The sequence below is a fragment of the Chaetomium globosum genome, genomic scaffold (genome assembly GCF_000143365.1).
Source record: "Chaetomium globosum CBS 148.51 scaffold_4 genomic scaffold, whole genome shotgun sequence".
Classification (NCBI taxonomy): domain Eukaryota; kingdom Fungi; phylum Ascomycota; class Sordariomycetes; order Sordariales; family Chaetomiaceae; genus Chaetomium; species Chaetomium globosum.
In genome coordinates, this window is record NT_165979.1 from 622,430 (window position 1) to 637,563 (window position 15,134).

Below are 15,134 nucleotides of genomic sequence, written 5' to 3' on the forward strand. Positions count from 1 at the left end.
ATCCGGGTGATTTTAAGGCTTTTCTTAGCTGTGATTGGGCGATGCTATTCTTGGGATTCTGGCCATAATCGGTGAGGGCGGGTGATAGGTGAAGGGAAGCAGCAGCGAGGCGATAAGCTGTGGTGCAGTGGTGACCTTGACGGCTGATTGCGCCATCAACAAATTCTGAAGGACTCTGGGGCTCGGTGCCCCGCGAGGCGCAGCTGCGGGGTCGGCACCCCCCACGCCCCGTGGGGAAGCTTAAAGCGAACCCTAGCAGCAACCGTCAGGGGTAGGTCATCCCCACAACATCAACATCCAAAACCAACAAGTTCGAGAATCTCGAGGCGAGTTTCGCAAAAGACCCGCCGGAAGGAAACCTCCCGAAAAACTACAGAGTGTGTCCAAGACCCTTCCACCAACCCCCCCCCCCCCCAGCATAATCGCAAGATATGGTCTTTGATAAGAACTGAAAGGCGCCGAACCTACTGTGTATGTACCTGTATTGGATGGTATGGATGTGATGTTGTTCCGAGTGGTTGCAAATGCGAACCCGGTGTTTCAAGCAAGGCAGGCCCGATCCTTCTATGCATGTCACGATTGGACGCTCGGTGGCTCGACCAAGGTTGTTGCTTCCTTGGTCCCCAGCGTACAAAGGCGCAACCTGGTCAGAATCGCATTCTTCGAAGTTCCATCGCTTTTCCGCCGTCTGCAGTGTTCTTGACACGGAAACATCGTCGTCGATGAGGATGACCCGTCAACCAAGTCTGCGCCCAGCGACTAGAGAACCCTAGAAGCCTGGGCATCTCGGTCATGGCCCGCGTGACCCATGGGGCGATTCTAAAAAGAGAACAGAGCCATAAAATCGACTGAGCGGAAGCCAATGCCTGCGCTGCCCACGTTTCCACGTTACCGACCTTACCAACAATCCACTCTCGCCCTGTGGGCTGCTTCTTGACGCTCCCCGGAAGACGGAACCGAGCACCGGCTTCCGGCTTCCGCGGCATCACCTCGCAGGAAGCGGCATCTCATCTCACGTCCCTGCACCATCGATGGCACTCTGTTCAACGCACTGGTCACCCTCCCAGGGCGCCCTCAGCCTTGCCGTTGCTAGGGCCGAGCACCACACCCTTCTCTTGGGCTCGTCCCGAGCCGAGCAAACTCATCGCTCTACTGTGATTGACACACCGGGAGGCCTGACTCATCGACATCGCTCACCGCATCATCAATGGCTCGACTCTCACTGAAGATAACGCCATCTCGGACTAAACGGAAAAGATGGTGTCCAAGCACTGTATTATCTCGGACCAAATAGATTGGACATTGCGTTCCTCCCCAGCTTGACCGCTCTTTGTGCTCGAATTCTTCTGACCTTTGCGGTTCCAGCAGTGGTCTACTTTGCTTACATCCAGGCAATGCCACTGAGTTCCCTTCAGTGCGCTGAAGCTTACCAAGGGAGAAATAACCCTGCCAGTGTCATCGAGCCGCCCAGCCAGCTATCTCGACATATGGGCCCAGGGTTGGGATATCGCGGCCGTCAAGGTTCGATGTTGATTGCTGATCGCGATTGCACCGGGAACCGCACTCCCTGATTTACACGCCTGCGGCCTAGATTAGCACTGCCGTCCCAGGAACAACGGTTCAGGCTATAATACGTGGCAGCTATCATGAGCAACGCCGAGAAACCGATTTAACAAATGTGTTCAAACATCACGGCATGCGGCTGTCTGGCCGCAAAGAAGCGCTTCATTCGCAATCAACATCATCACACTCCCTGAACAAGCCATCGTTCGAGTCTGGCAATTCCGGGAGCTGGGGCTGCTTGCATCTCTTGGATCCGGGATTTCACACTTTTTGGGCAACCACTGAACGCATGGAGTGCTTACCCAGCTCCCTAGTCTCTGGTCGTTTCACAGACAAGAGAAAATCATTCGAGAAGGGGGAGACGAAAACATGGGCATATTGTGCTCTCTGCAGTCCCAAACTTGGAATACCTGGTCGCCCCAGAACCGCCGGTCTCATTTCTCCGCGGACATCGCCGGCGGCATTATCTAGATACACGACAACCGTTCCGCTTTAAAAGGTTGGCGGGCAACGCTCGATCAAATCTTTTTTCGTTCCCGTCTTCACGCTTGCATTCATGGCGATTCGGTTGCCACTCGACACAGCTCTTCCCGCGGGCACAGTTTTACCATGATAGTCTCCGTTATCACAGACAATTGGACTGACGAGCGATCAGGGACAGGAAAAAAAGAGCTATGCCAAGAGCTCTCTAACCCGGCCTTTGCAAGCTGAATTGGCTGGACCTGCGGATAAAACGCAGCAACCGGAGAGCCGGGACGCACGCTATCGCTGATCGATAAATTAACTGCCTTCTGTTGCAATCCTTATCTGAGTCTCCGACCCAAACACGGTTGTATGTATTCATCCTCCATCTTTGTTTACCCACCCTTGTGACGTCAGCTCATAGTAGATGATTGGGGTTACCGTCGTCGGCCTATGTTTGGTTCTGGAACTTCCTCAAACGTGCAAGTGAAGAAAAATGGGGGAGGACAAACGCAGCCTCCGATTCAACAGATCTGGTTCTGTCGGGTCCTTTCCCGGTAAGTCCGAGCAGAGCGCCAGGGGTTCCTCCGCGAGAATCCCCCGTCAGAAGGCTCGTCAACTCGCGGAGCAGCGCAAGCTCAAGCCCCATCCTTCACTCTTCCACCTGCCACTCGGAGAAATCTGCAGAAGCGACGCAATGCGGATGTGCCTAGCTCTTCTTGGACTTTTCTCCGCAAGGCAAGATATTTCCCCTGCTTGGCGGCCATTCGCTTCTGGTGGTCGAGAGCTCTCGTCCAGGGGAAAGCAAGGGGGTAGGGCTATCGGGCCCGACGGAGATGTCAGTTTATCGACAAGCTCTGTTCGCCGTGTTATTGTTAAGGCCGCTGCCTGCTCCGTTGGTCCCTCTCCCGCGGGTCAATCTACAATGCATGTTTGCAATATGATCTTGCAGAAAGTGGCTGCTGGTCCGTCCCAAAAAGGTGTCGGGAGAGATAGTGTGGAATAACTGAGCCTTTTCTCACACCATATCGTCCACTCCAGATCGGCTACCGAGCCTATGATAGCCCCGGTGGCGATGCCGGCGTCGAGCCTAAACAAGTGTTCGGTCTTTTTCTGCCGCGGAGCCCCCGGCATATTCAGCTGCCGTCGTGTCATTCGGTCCTCTATAACATGCGTCCCCAAGCGCGAGGGAGCAAGGGTGGTCGGTGGCGGAGGGGTTGTCAATCTGAACAACTTCCAACAAACGCCCAAGGCCACGGTTTCGTATGGCCGCCAAGGCCGCGGATTGGTCTCTGGTACCGCGTCCCTATCCCTCCTCGTCTCAAGCCCATATCCGCCCGCATAGGCGAGACGCGGCTACGGTTCCCTTTTAGACCAGCTGCATACACCGGTGAGCGGCTCCAATTCGAAAGACGCGGACCAGCCCGTCCCTTTTACACACTCGGCCGCCATCCTGGTCCTAGTCGATATGTTCAGCTTGTTTCTCTCACGATATGGCGTTTTCCTTTTTAGCCCTCGTGGGCCGGGGGGCGGGGATATACAGGCGCAATCATGATATCCAAATAATGGTGGATATCGGTACATATGCCGTGGAAGGTTGGGGACGAGACCGGGGGGTGATGGCTGGCTTAGAATGAGCCCCCCGCCCAGCCCTGGGATCTCGGGCCGAAAGCGTTTTTGTCTCTCGCAGCTTTTGCTTGGCTCCGTTGGCCGACTACATCAAAATGTGGTTGCACGGGAGGATTGATTCGATCTGATTTCGTCGAGAACAGTGCACAACTGCGCGGGAAAGGGAAGGATGCCGACCAGCGGGAGGTGTGTCTGCTTTGAGTGCTGACGGAGGGTGGGAGTGTCCGTCCCGACGCGTCGCTTCCGCCCCGTGCCTTGCCTTCTCACCACCATCACGACGACTACTACCACCACCACCACCACCACCACCACCACCACCACCACCACCACCACCACCAATACAGCCCACCGCCTGCCGTTTTTGAGGGTCCATACTCACATCGGCTCTTGGCCACCGTCGGGGGGACGGGGGACGGTGATGGTGGTGTCGGAAGCGGGCTGGCCTTCGGGGTGGGCTCGCCTCCGGGCTGGAGTTGACAGATCTGGTTCGTTTGTTACGATGCCGGCATCATCCCGCCCCGTCTCTAGATAACGATGCCCCGTAGCTACTACCACATACCATCCGAGCTATCTCTGGCGCCTAGCCTACCTCCCTGTCTCCCCCTTGAGCTTTCGGCACGGGATATATCCTTGGCCGGCCACCACGGTCTGGGCTTTCCACACCGAGAGCGGCTCATTCTGCAAGATGTTTATGCGTGCATTTCGTGCAGAGAGGCGGGAGGCGACACTTTGGCCGTTGAGTGCCTTTGACAGGGGCTGGCTTTCCGATCTGGCTGGCTGCAGGATCGATATAACCCTTCAGCTGGCCAGGGGGTGTAGATTCGATGGGGTTCTCGAAACGCTGTCTTTGTTGTCTAGTTCGTTTTCTTGCGCGAGGAAGAGAGAGGGGAAGCTCCCGTCCCCCTCTTCTGTATCACCACCACTTCCCCCCCTCGCCTAGCTTCGCCTGCTGTTGTGCGTCTTGGGAACTGGGTTTTGGGATGTGAATTTTCCCACTCGTCTGTCGTTCTTCCACTCAGAGGTGTTTATCTCGTCTGATATAGATGGGATCTGCGGTTGAATCGGGGCAACACACAGACATACGTATGAAGGACCACAACCCGGGACGGAACGGAGACTCTATCGAATCTGGCCGATGAGTGGTCCCGGGATTTGGAATCTCGCCTCGAGGGCGGATTCTGGGCTTCGATACCCTCGTTTCGAAGTGACTTCGAGGACAAGTCACGATTTGGAGAGGGAACTCGAGCGTTGTCACCCGTACAGCCGATACTTACGATACATTCGAGAAGCTTCGGCTTGTTACGGTTCGATCATGCTAGGGAAACACCCCTCGTCTAACTACAGAGCCTAGCCGGAGAGCCCATTACGTTCATGTTGCTTAAAGAGGAACAATAGCAGGGTAACGACTGCCAACCGGCGCCACAAAACAACTCTCATATGTTTTTTGCCTCACGGTGCTTAGAAAAAAGAGGACAATGGCTCTGCAGCTCAAATGAAGGGGCTGGTCATAACAGGCTAGGCAAGCAAGTGAGCATCGGGCCAAGTTGTATGCCTCCTCGAGGAACATCACTACAGGACGCAGCTTTGTGAGCGGTGTGTATGTTACGCTGGGACTAACTCTTGAATATGCCATGGGATATCCTAGAACAAACGAATGTCACAACTTCAACTTCTCGACTCCCCAATCTATCCTAATGACAGATGATGTCCCTCCCACAAGTGTACCACTCCTACAATCAAGTCTCGCCCAAGGGCCGTGTATCTTTGGGCGGCTCAATGTTCACCCACACTGGGCTGTTCATCGCCACATCCCCCCCAAGCACAACCACCTAAGCCTCATACCGCGGCGGATCCGCCGCAGCGGGGTCCGCACAATCTTCAGAAGCCGTCGCCGTAGCCTTCAGAAACACGAGCACCTCGAATACGGCGCCGCAGACCGCCAGGCCGTTCTTCTTCCAGTCGCGGTCGGACCACAGGCCGTTGAGCATGTTGTCGGAGACGACGGCGACGAGGAAGCGCACGTGGTGGTCCTCGGCCGTCCACGCGTCCTTGTCCGGGTTGTGCATCAGGTACTGCGCACCGCGCGCGTGGATGGCGTCGCGGGCCTTTTGCACCGCCGCGGTCTTGTCGGGCTCCGGGGCCAGCGGGTGGGCGGCGTGGAAGTCCCGCACGAACTCGTTCCAGGAGCCGCGGACATAGACGCCGTTGAGCCAGCTGGGGGGCGGTTGTTGGTTAGGTTCTTTTTCTTTTGTGCTTTGTTGTATGTTGCAACACCTTGTAGGGAGCGCACTTACTCGTGGAACTGGCGGATATCCTGGAAGGGAAGCAGTTCGAGAAGTAGACGCTCATGCTGCGAGGCTAGGCGAACAGTGCCACTGGCACTCGGAGGAGGCTGTTGGCCCATCGTCAGCGGCAGGGAATATACGTCGTCGTTGTCGTCGTCTCTGAAGGTAAAGAGTAGTGGTTGGGCGCTTCGTTTGGAGGCCGACTCCGGTCTCGAATCAGCACAGCCCATCTAATAGATCAACAAGTAATTTCTTGAACCGTCAGTTGGTGGTAAAGGATGTGTGCACGACGAGCTGTTGAGTGATTGGAAGATGAGATGACCGTGTGCTTTTATGAAGGACTCAAATGGATAATCATCGTCTTCATGGTATGTCAAGAAGCAAAGCTAGGTACTTACTTAAAACCTCATCCCTCTCTCCCCGCATTGGATGCCTCAAATGCTCCTTCTTGGGGAAGGGAGGGCTGATTTCTTACACAGCCCCATTGGTAAACGTCACCTCGGAAGCCCCGACAGCCAAGTGCTTTTGAGTGTAGTTATGTACATACAGACTTGGCTCCCTTTCTAGATTTGAACTAATCCCAATACTTTTGTCTGAGTGTGTTCTGACATGTTTCTCGGTTCAGGTTTCCCCTCGGGTCTTTTCGCTCAGGTTTCTGGCCTGGTGATGTGAAAGGATCAATGATAATAATCGCGAATAATGCATCAACACACACACTGTGCTACGGCCAAAAATGCCTTCGTAAGCTGGTTAGATAGGACTGTGGTGAGGCCTTTCGCACAGTGCTTGTGGTGGGGCATTTCTCCAGACGCCACAACCTGACTTCCCATTCGCCAATCTCGGGCCATGTCCAGAGCTCACACATTCTGCGCTCGGTCATTCACAACAGGCCGTGAGGTCACAGATATATCGTCAATTGATTCACTGCTACCCCTTTTCTGGCCGCTTGGCCTTCATTTCCAACGCGTAGGAGCGGCCTTCGCAACTATTCCCTTCACTTTACCGTGACCCAACGCAAGGGCTGTGTCCCGGGCATGAGCCTTCGTCGACGACGCTGAACATCATCCAAAACTTGTCTGCTGCCATCATTATCCCTCCGTTCATCCATCTAAAAAAAATTGGTATGCTTGTCATGTTATTCTCTCATGTGATTTGATGAGCAGTTCCAATAGGGTGAGCTATCGGGATGGAAATGATGCTCCGAGTTTGCAAACCCAACATTCTTCCATCTCCTGACTTCCACTCAATTAAGCTGGATTATGTTTACACTTCCTGGTATTCTTGAGCTAACACTACCCCAGCCAACATGTCCGATGAGGCGGTACCTCCAGCAAACGGCGTAATTGACGCTGGCAGCGCTAGCAATGCAAGCAATGCTGGCGTTGCTGTAGAAGAAACCGCGACCCCTGTGGAGCCTCAACCCTTCTCTTGGCTGTAAGTCACCAAAGCACCATGTCCGGATCAAAAGCTCACAACAATCCAGCCAGCCACACCCACTTTTCGTTATTGCTCTGATCGGCCCAGAGGAGACACCTTTCGGTATTCAAAAGGATTTTTTGTGTTCCAAGTCCACCTTTTACAAGAAATATTTCGACGAGACCCCCGACGGCCTCGAGAACCTCGTCAGGTTGCCTGATACTCCCGTCGAAGTCTTTGCCTACGCCCAAAATTTCCTCTACACTGGACAGGTCTTCCCTAGTCTCGACAACCTACCAACCTACGAGGTGCTCATCGGCGTCTGGAAGCTGGGGAACGAGCTGGGCATCGAAGGGCTCTGCGATGCCACACTCGACGCCATGACCGAGTGCCGTCGTGTGACGGAGCACATCCCCGCCACTCCACTCCTGGTACAGGTTTGGAAGGACACCCCCGAGGGATCCTCGATCCGCAAACTCCTCCTCTCGTGGGCCGCCGAGTATATGAGATCCAGTGAGTCCCGTGCCGAGTTCGCCCGGTCCCTCCCTCAGGAGGTGTTGAGCGAGCTGGTGGTGGCCATGAGCTCCTTGGACTTGCCGCCGATTCCAATTGACGCGATTGCGGCTTCTGGTGCCCAGCGAAGTTCGGCACCGCATGAGCTGAACGAGGCCGCCGAAGGGCGGCCGTCGAAGAAGCGCCGTGCGTCGGATGCCGGACTTAACGGAACCTCCACGGTCACCGCTGCCCAAGCTACTGTCCGAAAGCCGGGACCGAGGCCGTTGTTACCGGCAATCAAACCGGGGCCAAAACCGGGATCCAAACGCAGAGCTAGCGGAGCTGTCAACGGAGCCCAACCGTTTTCCGCCAACCAAAAGCTCAATTTTTGCGCCGACCTCCTCTCGCGGATGCTTTCCGGGCCAGGTGATCCTTTCCCTCTTTCGTATTTTCCTCCCACGCATCTCTTTAATCTGTAGGAAGAAACAAAGCTGACAAGCCCACCCCTACCAGGCTTCTGGACGCGCGTAGTAGGCCCCTTCAAAGACCCCGTCGACCCGGAGCGCGATGGCGTGCCTGACTACTTGACGGTAGTCAAGAACCCGATGGACCTGATGACGATGAAGGCCAAGATGGATGGGCGGCAGTATGCCGATGAGACCGAGTTCCTCGCCGACATGAACCAGATCTTCACCAATTGTTACACGTACTGGCGCGAGCAGGACCCAATGTGGGCAGCGTGCGAGAAGCTGCAGAAATCGTTTGAGGATAAGTTCGGGCAGATGAACAAGTGGATCGCCAAGATGGAGGGCGACGAGGGGAACTAGAGGAGTGGTCTGTTTTGGTGTTGTTAAAAAAGGAAGGGGGGGGGGGGGGCGAGGGGTCGTTTGAGCGAGTTTGCTAATCTTCTTTTTCTCTTCTGCACACTATAGGCTATAGGGGGTCTGGCTGTCTGGTTTGGTTCTTGTCGGCCTTCCGAGAGGGTCCCGCACCGCCCAGTCACCCCAGGACGGGGTCCGAGATTCAGATTGTAGCATCATTCTTTTGTACATTAGCTTTTCGTTGGTGTGGTAATACCCCTCGGGGCCCTTGCGTTTGACATATCGTCAATCTCAACGTACAAAGAACGCTTTCCGGCTTGCAGCTCATAGTGTACATCGTCTGGTAATCACAGACGGGCCCGATACGGTATCAAGCCCACTTAACACCGAACATCTTGAACCCCTTGCTCTCTCCATCCTTCGCACGCGAAGTGTCGGCATTCTCGAGGTATATCCTTTGATGACCCCGGATGTCTAGGAAAAAGTACTTGTACTCGTATTCGCCCTGGCCAGCACGCTTGATGAGGTGCATGTTGACTCGGCCTGCGCCTTTCGGCCCTTGGACCTAATCCAGCTGTCAGTCGTCTCTCTCGGACAACTTGAAAACTACTAGGGGGTATCGCCTACATTGAACTGAATCATCAGATGCTCATTCCCCTGCCCATCTTTAGTGACAGTCGAGCTAAATAAACCCGCTCGTTAGCCCTCCACCCGCCAATTGATTGAGATTGACCGAGAAAGAACCTACGCGAGCGGCCTGGCCCGGCGCCACTTGTTGTGCGTCTCCTCGCCAAACGCCGTAATCTTCTTGCCGTCCCCTAGCAGCTCCAGACACCGCGGGTCTTTGCGGATGCGGTCGACCGCCCGGTTGAAGTACGTCGTCTTGCTGTCGGGCGAGAACACCTCCGAGTACAGCACGTAGCCCACGCCGCCCTGTGTGTCCCCATGTGTCAGCGTCAGCCCATCAATCGTTCAATCAACCACCGTCCACCCCCCAACCGAACACCACCCCATCCCCCAATCCACCCACCCAGTCCCGCCCCCACCTCCCAGAAAGAGAGAAGAAAAAAAAAAGAGCCCAACCAACGTACCGTCAACACCACCCCCACAACCACCATCCCAAAATTAAACGTCTGCTGCGCCGCCCGTCCCGTCTTCTCCCCGACCGACAGCTCGGCCCACGGCACGTTGCCGTTGTCGTTGAAGGGCGTCACGGCGCGGCGGCGCGGGGGTTCGGGCGCTGCCGATCCGGGGCGCGTGGCATATCGGCGGTGGCCGGCGGCGTGGGCGGACGGTTGGTGGGGGACTCGTCGGAGGGGTTGTTGGAGGGGGAGGTAGGTGGTGTTGGTTGTTGCGTGGTTGGTGTGGGTGGTGTGGGGAGGTCGGAGCCGTAGACCCGAGATCGTGACTCGATTCATCTTGGTGGCTTGGTGGTGCCCATCGCTGGCGGCTTCTGGTAAGCCGGCGTTTGTTGGGAAGAGGGTGGTTTATTTGTCTTGTTTGTTTGTGGCGGGCTGTTGAGAAGGAAGGAGAGCTTCGGCGGAGCTTGGCTACAATCCAATGCACGCGACCGAGGGGTGCCGGCCGGCAATTTCTCGGGTGGGGAGTTTGAGTTCGGGTTTTGGATTTGGCGTGGGGCAACAAGGCTCAGAGGCCAGCAGGCTAGACTGGATCGGGATTGGTGTCGCATTTTGATGCCACAGGGATGGGTTCCTGGGCATCCAAAATGTGGCACCTTCTCCTGAAACGGCCGAGTTCACGATCGCAACTTCACCTCTCGCAACACTCTCTCCCTGCCCACTGACCGCCACGGCTCATCCGCACCCGGCCTTCTTCAGGAACGGATAAACGCCGCCAAGATGAGCGGCCTTGCATCCAAGCAGCAGTCGCTCAAGATCTTTGAGAAGTTGAAGTCTAAGTCAGCGAACAAGGTAAGAGAAACAACAACCCCCCTTTCCCTCCCGGTACCCCATGTAGCTGCGAGTACGAGAGCACAATATTAACAGATGTTGGCTAGGTCTGCTTTGACTGCGGCCAGAAAAACCCGACCTGGACCTCGGTTCCCCTGGGCATCTACCTGTGCCTCGATTGCTCCGCCAACCATCGCAACCTCGGCGTCCACATCTCCTTTGTTCGCTCTACCAACCTCGATCGTACGTCCCTCCCATTCTGCGCGGACCACACATGGGGGTCGCGAGCTAACACTCAGCAGAATGGCAATGGGACCAGCTGCGTGTTATGAAGGTCGGCGGCAATGAGTCGGCCACCAAGTTCTTCCAGTCCAACGGCGGCTCGGCCGCGCTGAACAGCAAGGACCCCAAGACAAAGTACACGTCAGCCGCGGCGACCAAGTACAAGGAGGAGCTTAAGAAGAGGGCCGCCAGGGATGCCAAAGAGTATGCGCATCATTTGCTTTGCTGCCACTGCCATCCCACACCCGCTGACAACGGCAAATTACAGATACCCCGAGGAGGTGGTCATCACCGACAACGTCGAGGGTACCGAGGGTGGAGACACCCCTGTGGAAGATGAAGACGACTTTTTCTCCTCGTGGAGCAGGCCCGCGGTTAAGAAGCTGAGCCCGCCCATCTCGCGCACCGGCACACCCCCGGTCGTCGGGCGCACCCCATCCCCCTTCCTGAACACGCAGAACGGCAAGGACACGGCGCGCTCCCCGTCACCGCTTGCCAAGGGTGCCGAGTCCGAGGCGAAGCCCGCTTCCAGCCGCATTACCACGTCGGCCGCGATTAGGTCGAGCGCGACAGGCCCGCGCAAGGCCAACATCCTCGGTGCCAAGAAGGTAACCTCGAAGCTCGGCGCTAAGAAGCTCGGCGGCGACGTCATGATCGACTTCGACGAAGCCGAGAAGAAGGCCAAGGAAGAGGCCGAGCGCATCGAGAAGCTCGGGTACGACCCCGACGCCGACGAGGAGACAACTACTACGTCCAAGGCGGCCGGCAAGTCTGAGTCGGCCATCGTCTCGCCCACCCCCGTCAGCCCCGCGCGCGGCGGCTACTCACACTCACGGGAGAAGTCAGCTAGCGAGGTCGAGCGCCTCGGTATGGGCATGAAACGGCTAGGGTTCGGGCAGGTCGGCGGAAAGCCAGCTGGTGCCGCCGCCGCGAAGAAGGGCGCTGCTGCTGGTGGATTTGGCTCAGTCGGCCCTATCAAGGCCTCTCCTGACGGTAAGCCTCCCTCCCCCATGCCTCAAAACACACACCTTCACCTTACCCCTTTACTAACAACTCCCAACAGACGACGGCGAAAACTACGCGCGCAAGAAGTTCGGCACGCAAAAGGCCATCTCGTCGGACGAGTTCTTCGGCAAGGGCATGTTCGAGTCGGGCGCCCAGGCCGAAGCCAAGTCGCGCCTGCAGGGGTTCGAGGGCGCCCAGGCCATCTCCAGCAACGCCTACTTTGGCCGCAACGAGGACGACGAGCGCGGAATGGGCGGCATGGGCGGTGGCGGCGGCGGCGAAGACTACGGCGACCTCGAGACGGCCGCCAAGGACTTTGTTCGCCGCTTTGGCATCACTGCTGCTGATGACTTGGAGAACTTGTCCCAGCTGGTGGGCGAGGGTGCGGGAAGGCTGCAGGGTGCGATCAGGGCTTATTTGGGGAGTTAGAGAGAGAAGGGGTCGTGGATGTGTGGCGGCTGGCTGGCTGGCTGGTCGGATGGGATGGGATGGGGTGGGATGGGAGTCGATGGGCTTTTATGGTGAACATGACGGGTGGCAAGCAAGCAATCAAGCGAGCGTGAATGTTAGGTTAATGAGATTGTTTTGGAGTCGAGTTTGGCGATGGGTGGGGTCGAGTGGTCATTTAGAGAAAACAGATTTGTTTGGTTCATGGCTTCCTCAACTCCTGTGTGTGCCTTGGTGTTGGCAGAATTTATAATGGTAAGGAAGAAGAGCCGGGGTGGTTGAGTCGGATTGTTGTTCTCTATCCGCGCTCTCTTATTCTTGTTTATCATCTCCCTTCTCTCGCGCTTTCTAGAATGATGATGATAGATTACTCGGTGTGGCGTGATAACAAGCTTGTCGGGAAGAGGGAAACATAGGACGGAAGCGTCTGCTCTCTCGCAATAACAAAAGAATGACGGGGAGTAAATGACAAAAAGCTCACCAGCTACCTCGGTAGCTGGCTACGAAAACCCTCGAGGGGATTTTACTATAGCGTTCCTTATATGGTTAGCAACACACCCTCTCTTTACATGTATGTCAATAGAGGGTGCATCGAGGGGTGTTGTATAAACAACGGCTCCGTGCCCCAGGCTGGTTCGAACCAGAGACCTTTCAATAGCGTGCTACTGAGAAAGAAACTGTGTAGGAATTCCAACCTGCTCGCGCAGTCACCGCTGGGCCATTACAGCTGCAGCGCCCCTGCCAAGTTCGATGGAAGGAAGGAACGCGGATCTATTACATATAGTCTCTGCGAGCTCCTGCTTGTTGCTCTCATCGGTGAGGCCATTCCAAATCCGCAACTCATGACCACCGTCTGGCCCTGGGTCTCCCTCCGTCGCAACCACCAGCGCCAACACTTGATTGAAATTCAGTGAGCCCGGTAATTATTTTGCTACGATATGGTTGTCGCAACTTTCCAAAACCCAACCCCGTTTCCTCCATTTCCAAAGTCCGCCTTTGGAATCCCGTTCCAAATAGGCAACGAGTCCATGAGCCCCCCCTTCTTCAATTACTCGGCCCATCCCAACTTACACAGTCTACCGAACACCACCACCACTTTCTTGACTTTCTCGGCATATAACCAAGCCTCACTAATTACAAACAGCATCACAATATCCCAGGGAGCCACCCCGCGCATGAATTCTTCCGGGGCTTGCATCGCGCATCGCTTGGCGTTGAGTGTTTGCCATGGCACCGGGCCGCGACTTTCGCACACCTGCAGCAGACGACATAGCTTGGATGTAGTAGGGTGTGTCTCTATGGATGTACATGTAACTTTTGCCGATGGACACCAAAGACCGGATCGCCTGGGGTAGTGATCTTCGTGGGCGGGAGAGACGGGTACATATTGAGGGTCCTGTATGTGGGAGGGTCCCGAGCTCAAGTCAAATCCACTTCCAGGTCAAACAAAGCCCGAGTCCGAACCTTTGGGCCGGGAAGCAAACAATCCAACCGCCGCTGGCCACCGGGCTGGCTGAGTGGGCGTCGCCGACCTCCGGGGACCGAAGCCACGCAGGTGATCAACTTCGGCGACCCGACGATCTAAAGCTTCCTAACTTTTTGTTTGCTTGTTCGCTCGGCCATAGGCAAACTTTGGTAAAAGAATTTAGCCACGCTTTTGACCTCGGCCATTGGAACGATACGTTGTCATCTAAAAAAAAAGATGCAAAAGGACAGGGACTCCGAAGTCTACGATGTCGGATTCCGTTTCTACAGTGTACCACTGCCATTTTACTTGAAGCTGTTCTGTTCCAATGTAAGCCAGTCTTTTCATTACGAGCCAAATTCTCACAAAGAAACAGATTGATCTTTAGCAACGGCTATTCTGGTGAATGAAAACTTTCACTTCAACTCAATAAGGGGTTAAGTAAACAATGCTTGTCACCGACCGAAACCACTCCACCCCGCTAAACAAATAAACAAGCAACCCCTTTCCCCTCAACAGAAACCAGGAAGAATACAAAAAATACATCCACGGACAGCAAAAGAAATAGCTCCGTGTGGGTGTAGTTTCACTCAAACCGTCACCATCTCCTCATCTTTACCACCATCACCTCCCTAAATCCCTGCCATGACCACTCACCATCACGCCATCTTATGCCATACACCTACCAACCACGGGTAGTGTCTTATTATTTTAACCTCCGCCTAGAATACATCCATCTATGCAAAATTCCACCTGATACCTTATCTTGCCTCCATCTCCATCCACTCCTCCCCCAGAGTGGAGGACCCGTAACGGACCCTACACACATCCACACATGCAGAATGCAGCAGCACAACGCAATGCCATGCAATGCAGCATCAAAACGCAACGCACACACAGTACAGTAAATAACCCCCCGCCAGGGCCCCCTAAGAATCGAACCCAGAACCCAACCCGCCCTCGCAACACTTACGCCAACAGGACCGACAAGGCCAGGTCCTCGCCATGATGACCATCTGGATCCCCCACCGCACCGCACCGCAACCCCGACCCAGCACAACTCCCACCACGCAATATAACCCGTCCCCCATAAAATAAGCTTCGGCCCTAGCATCACGCCGCGGCCGCCTCCCGGGCGTACCCCTTTTCCCGTCCCCTCCCTCTTACCCCCCCCCTGCCCCCTTACCCTCCTACCTACCCTCCCACCCCCAACCCCCCCCCCCGAAACAGACAGAGGCCAACGAATTCTCCAAGCCAGGTCTGACGGGGCAGAGGTGGATTTTTTACATCGCGCCACACGGGGGCGGGGGGGGATTCATGCAACACCGTAGATTGATGGATGGGACGGACGGGA

At 55.7% G+C, this 15,134-nt stretch overlaps 4 protein-coding genes across 4 annotated transcripts; 2 read left to right on the forward strand and 2 right to left on the reverse strand.

Moving 5' to 3' along the window:
* Positions 1 to 5,483: 5,483 nt before the first annotated feature.
* Positions 5,484 to 6,058, reverse strand: CHGG_03909 (uncharacterized protein; the record flags this gene model as incomplete). Its single annotated transcript, XM_001223122.1, has 2 exons — positions 5,484 to 5,868; positions 5,949 to 6,058. 2 exons carry the CDS (start codon positions 6,056 to 6,058, stop codon positions 5,484 to 5,486), a joined length of 495 nt encoding a protein of 164 aa, XP_001223123.1.
* A 1,187-nt stretch (positions 6,059 to 7,245) lies between these two features.
* On the forward strand, positions 7,246 to 8,677 carry CHGG_03910 (uncharacterized protein; the record flags this gene model as incomplete). The annotated part of the gene is made up of 3 exons (XM_001223123.1): positions 7,246 to 7,373; positions 7,423 to 8,276; positions 8,364 to 8,677. The coding sequence occupies 3 exons, from the start codon at positions 7,246 to 7,248 to the stop codon at positions 8,675 to 8,677; spliced, it is 1,296 nt and encodes a 431-aa protein (XP_001223124.1).
* A 738-nt stretch (positions 8,678 to 9,415) lies between these two features.
* Positions 9,416 to 10,089, reverse strand: CHGG_03911 (uncharacterized protein; the record flags this gene model as incomplete). Its single annotated transcript, XM_001223124.1, has 2 exons — positions 9,416 to 9,604; positions 9,763 to 10,089. 2 exons carry the CDS (start codon positions 10,087 to 10,089, stop codon positions 9,416 to 9,418), a joined length of 516 nt encoding a protein of 171 aa, XP_001223125.1.
* A 441-nt stretch (positions 10,090 to 10,530) lies between these two features.
* Positions 10,531 to 12,297, forward strand: CHGG_03912 (uncharacterized protein; the record flags this gene model as incomplete). Its single annotated transcript, XM_001223125.1, has 5 exons — positions 10,531 to 10,602; positions 10,710 to 10,824; positions 10,884 to 11,067; positions 11,132 to 11,856; positions 11,927 to 12,297. The coding sequence occupies 5 exons, from the start codon at positions 10,531 to 10,533 to the stop codon at positions 12,295 to 12,297; spliced, it is 1,467 nt and encodes a 488-aa protein (XP_001223126.1).
* Between the last annotated feature and the right edge of the window lie 2,837 nt (positions 12,298 to 15,134).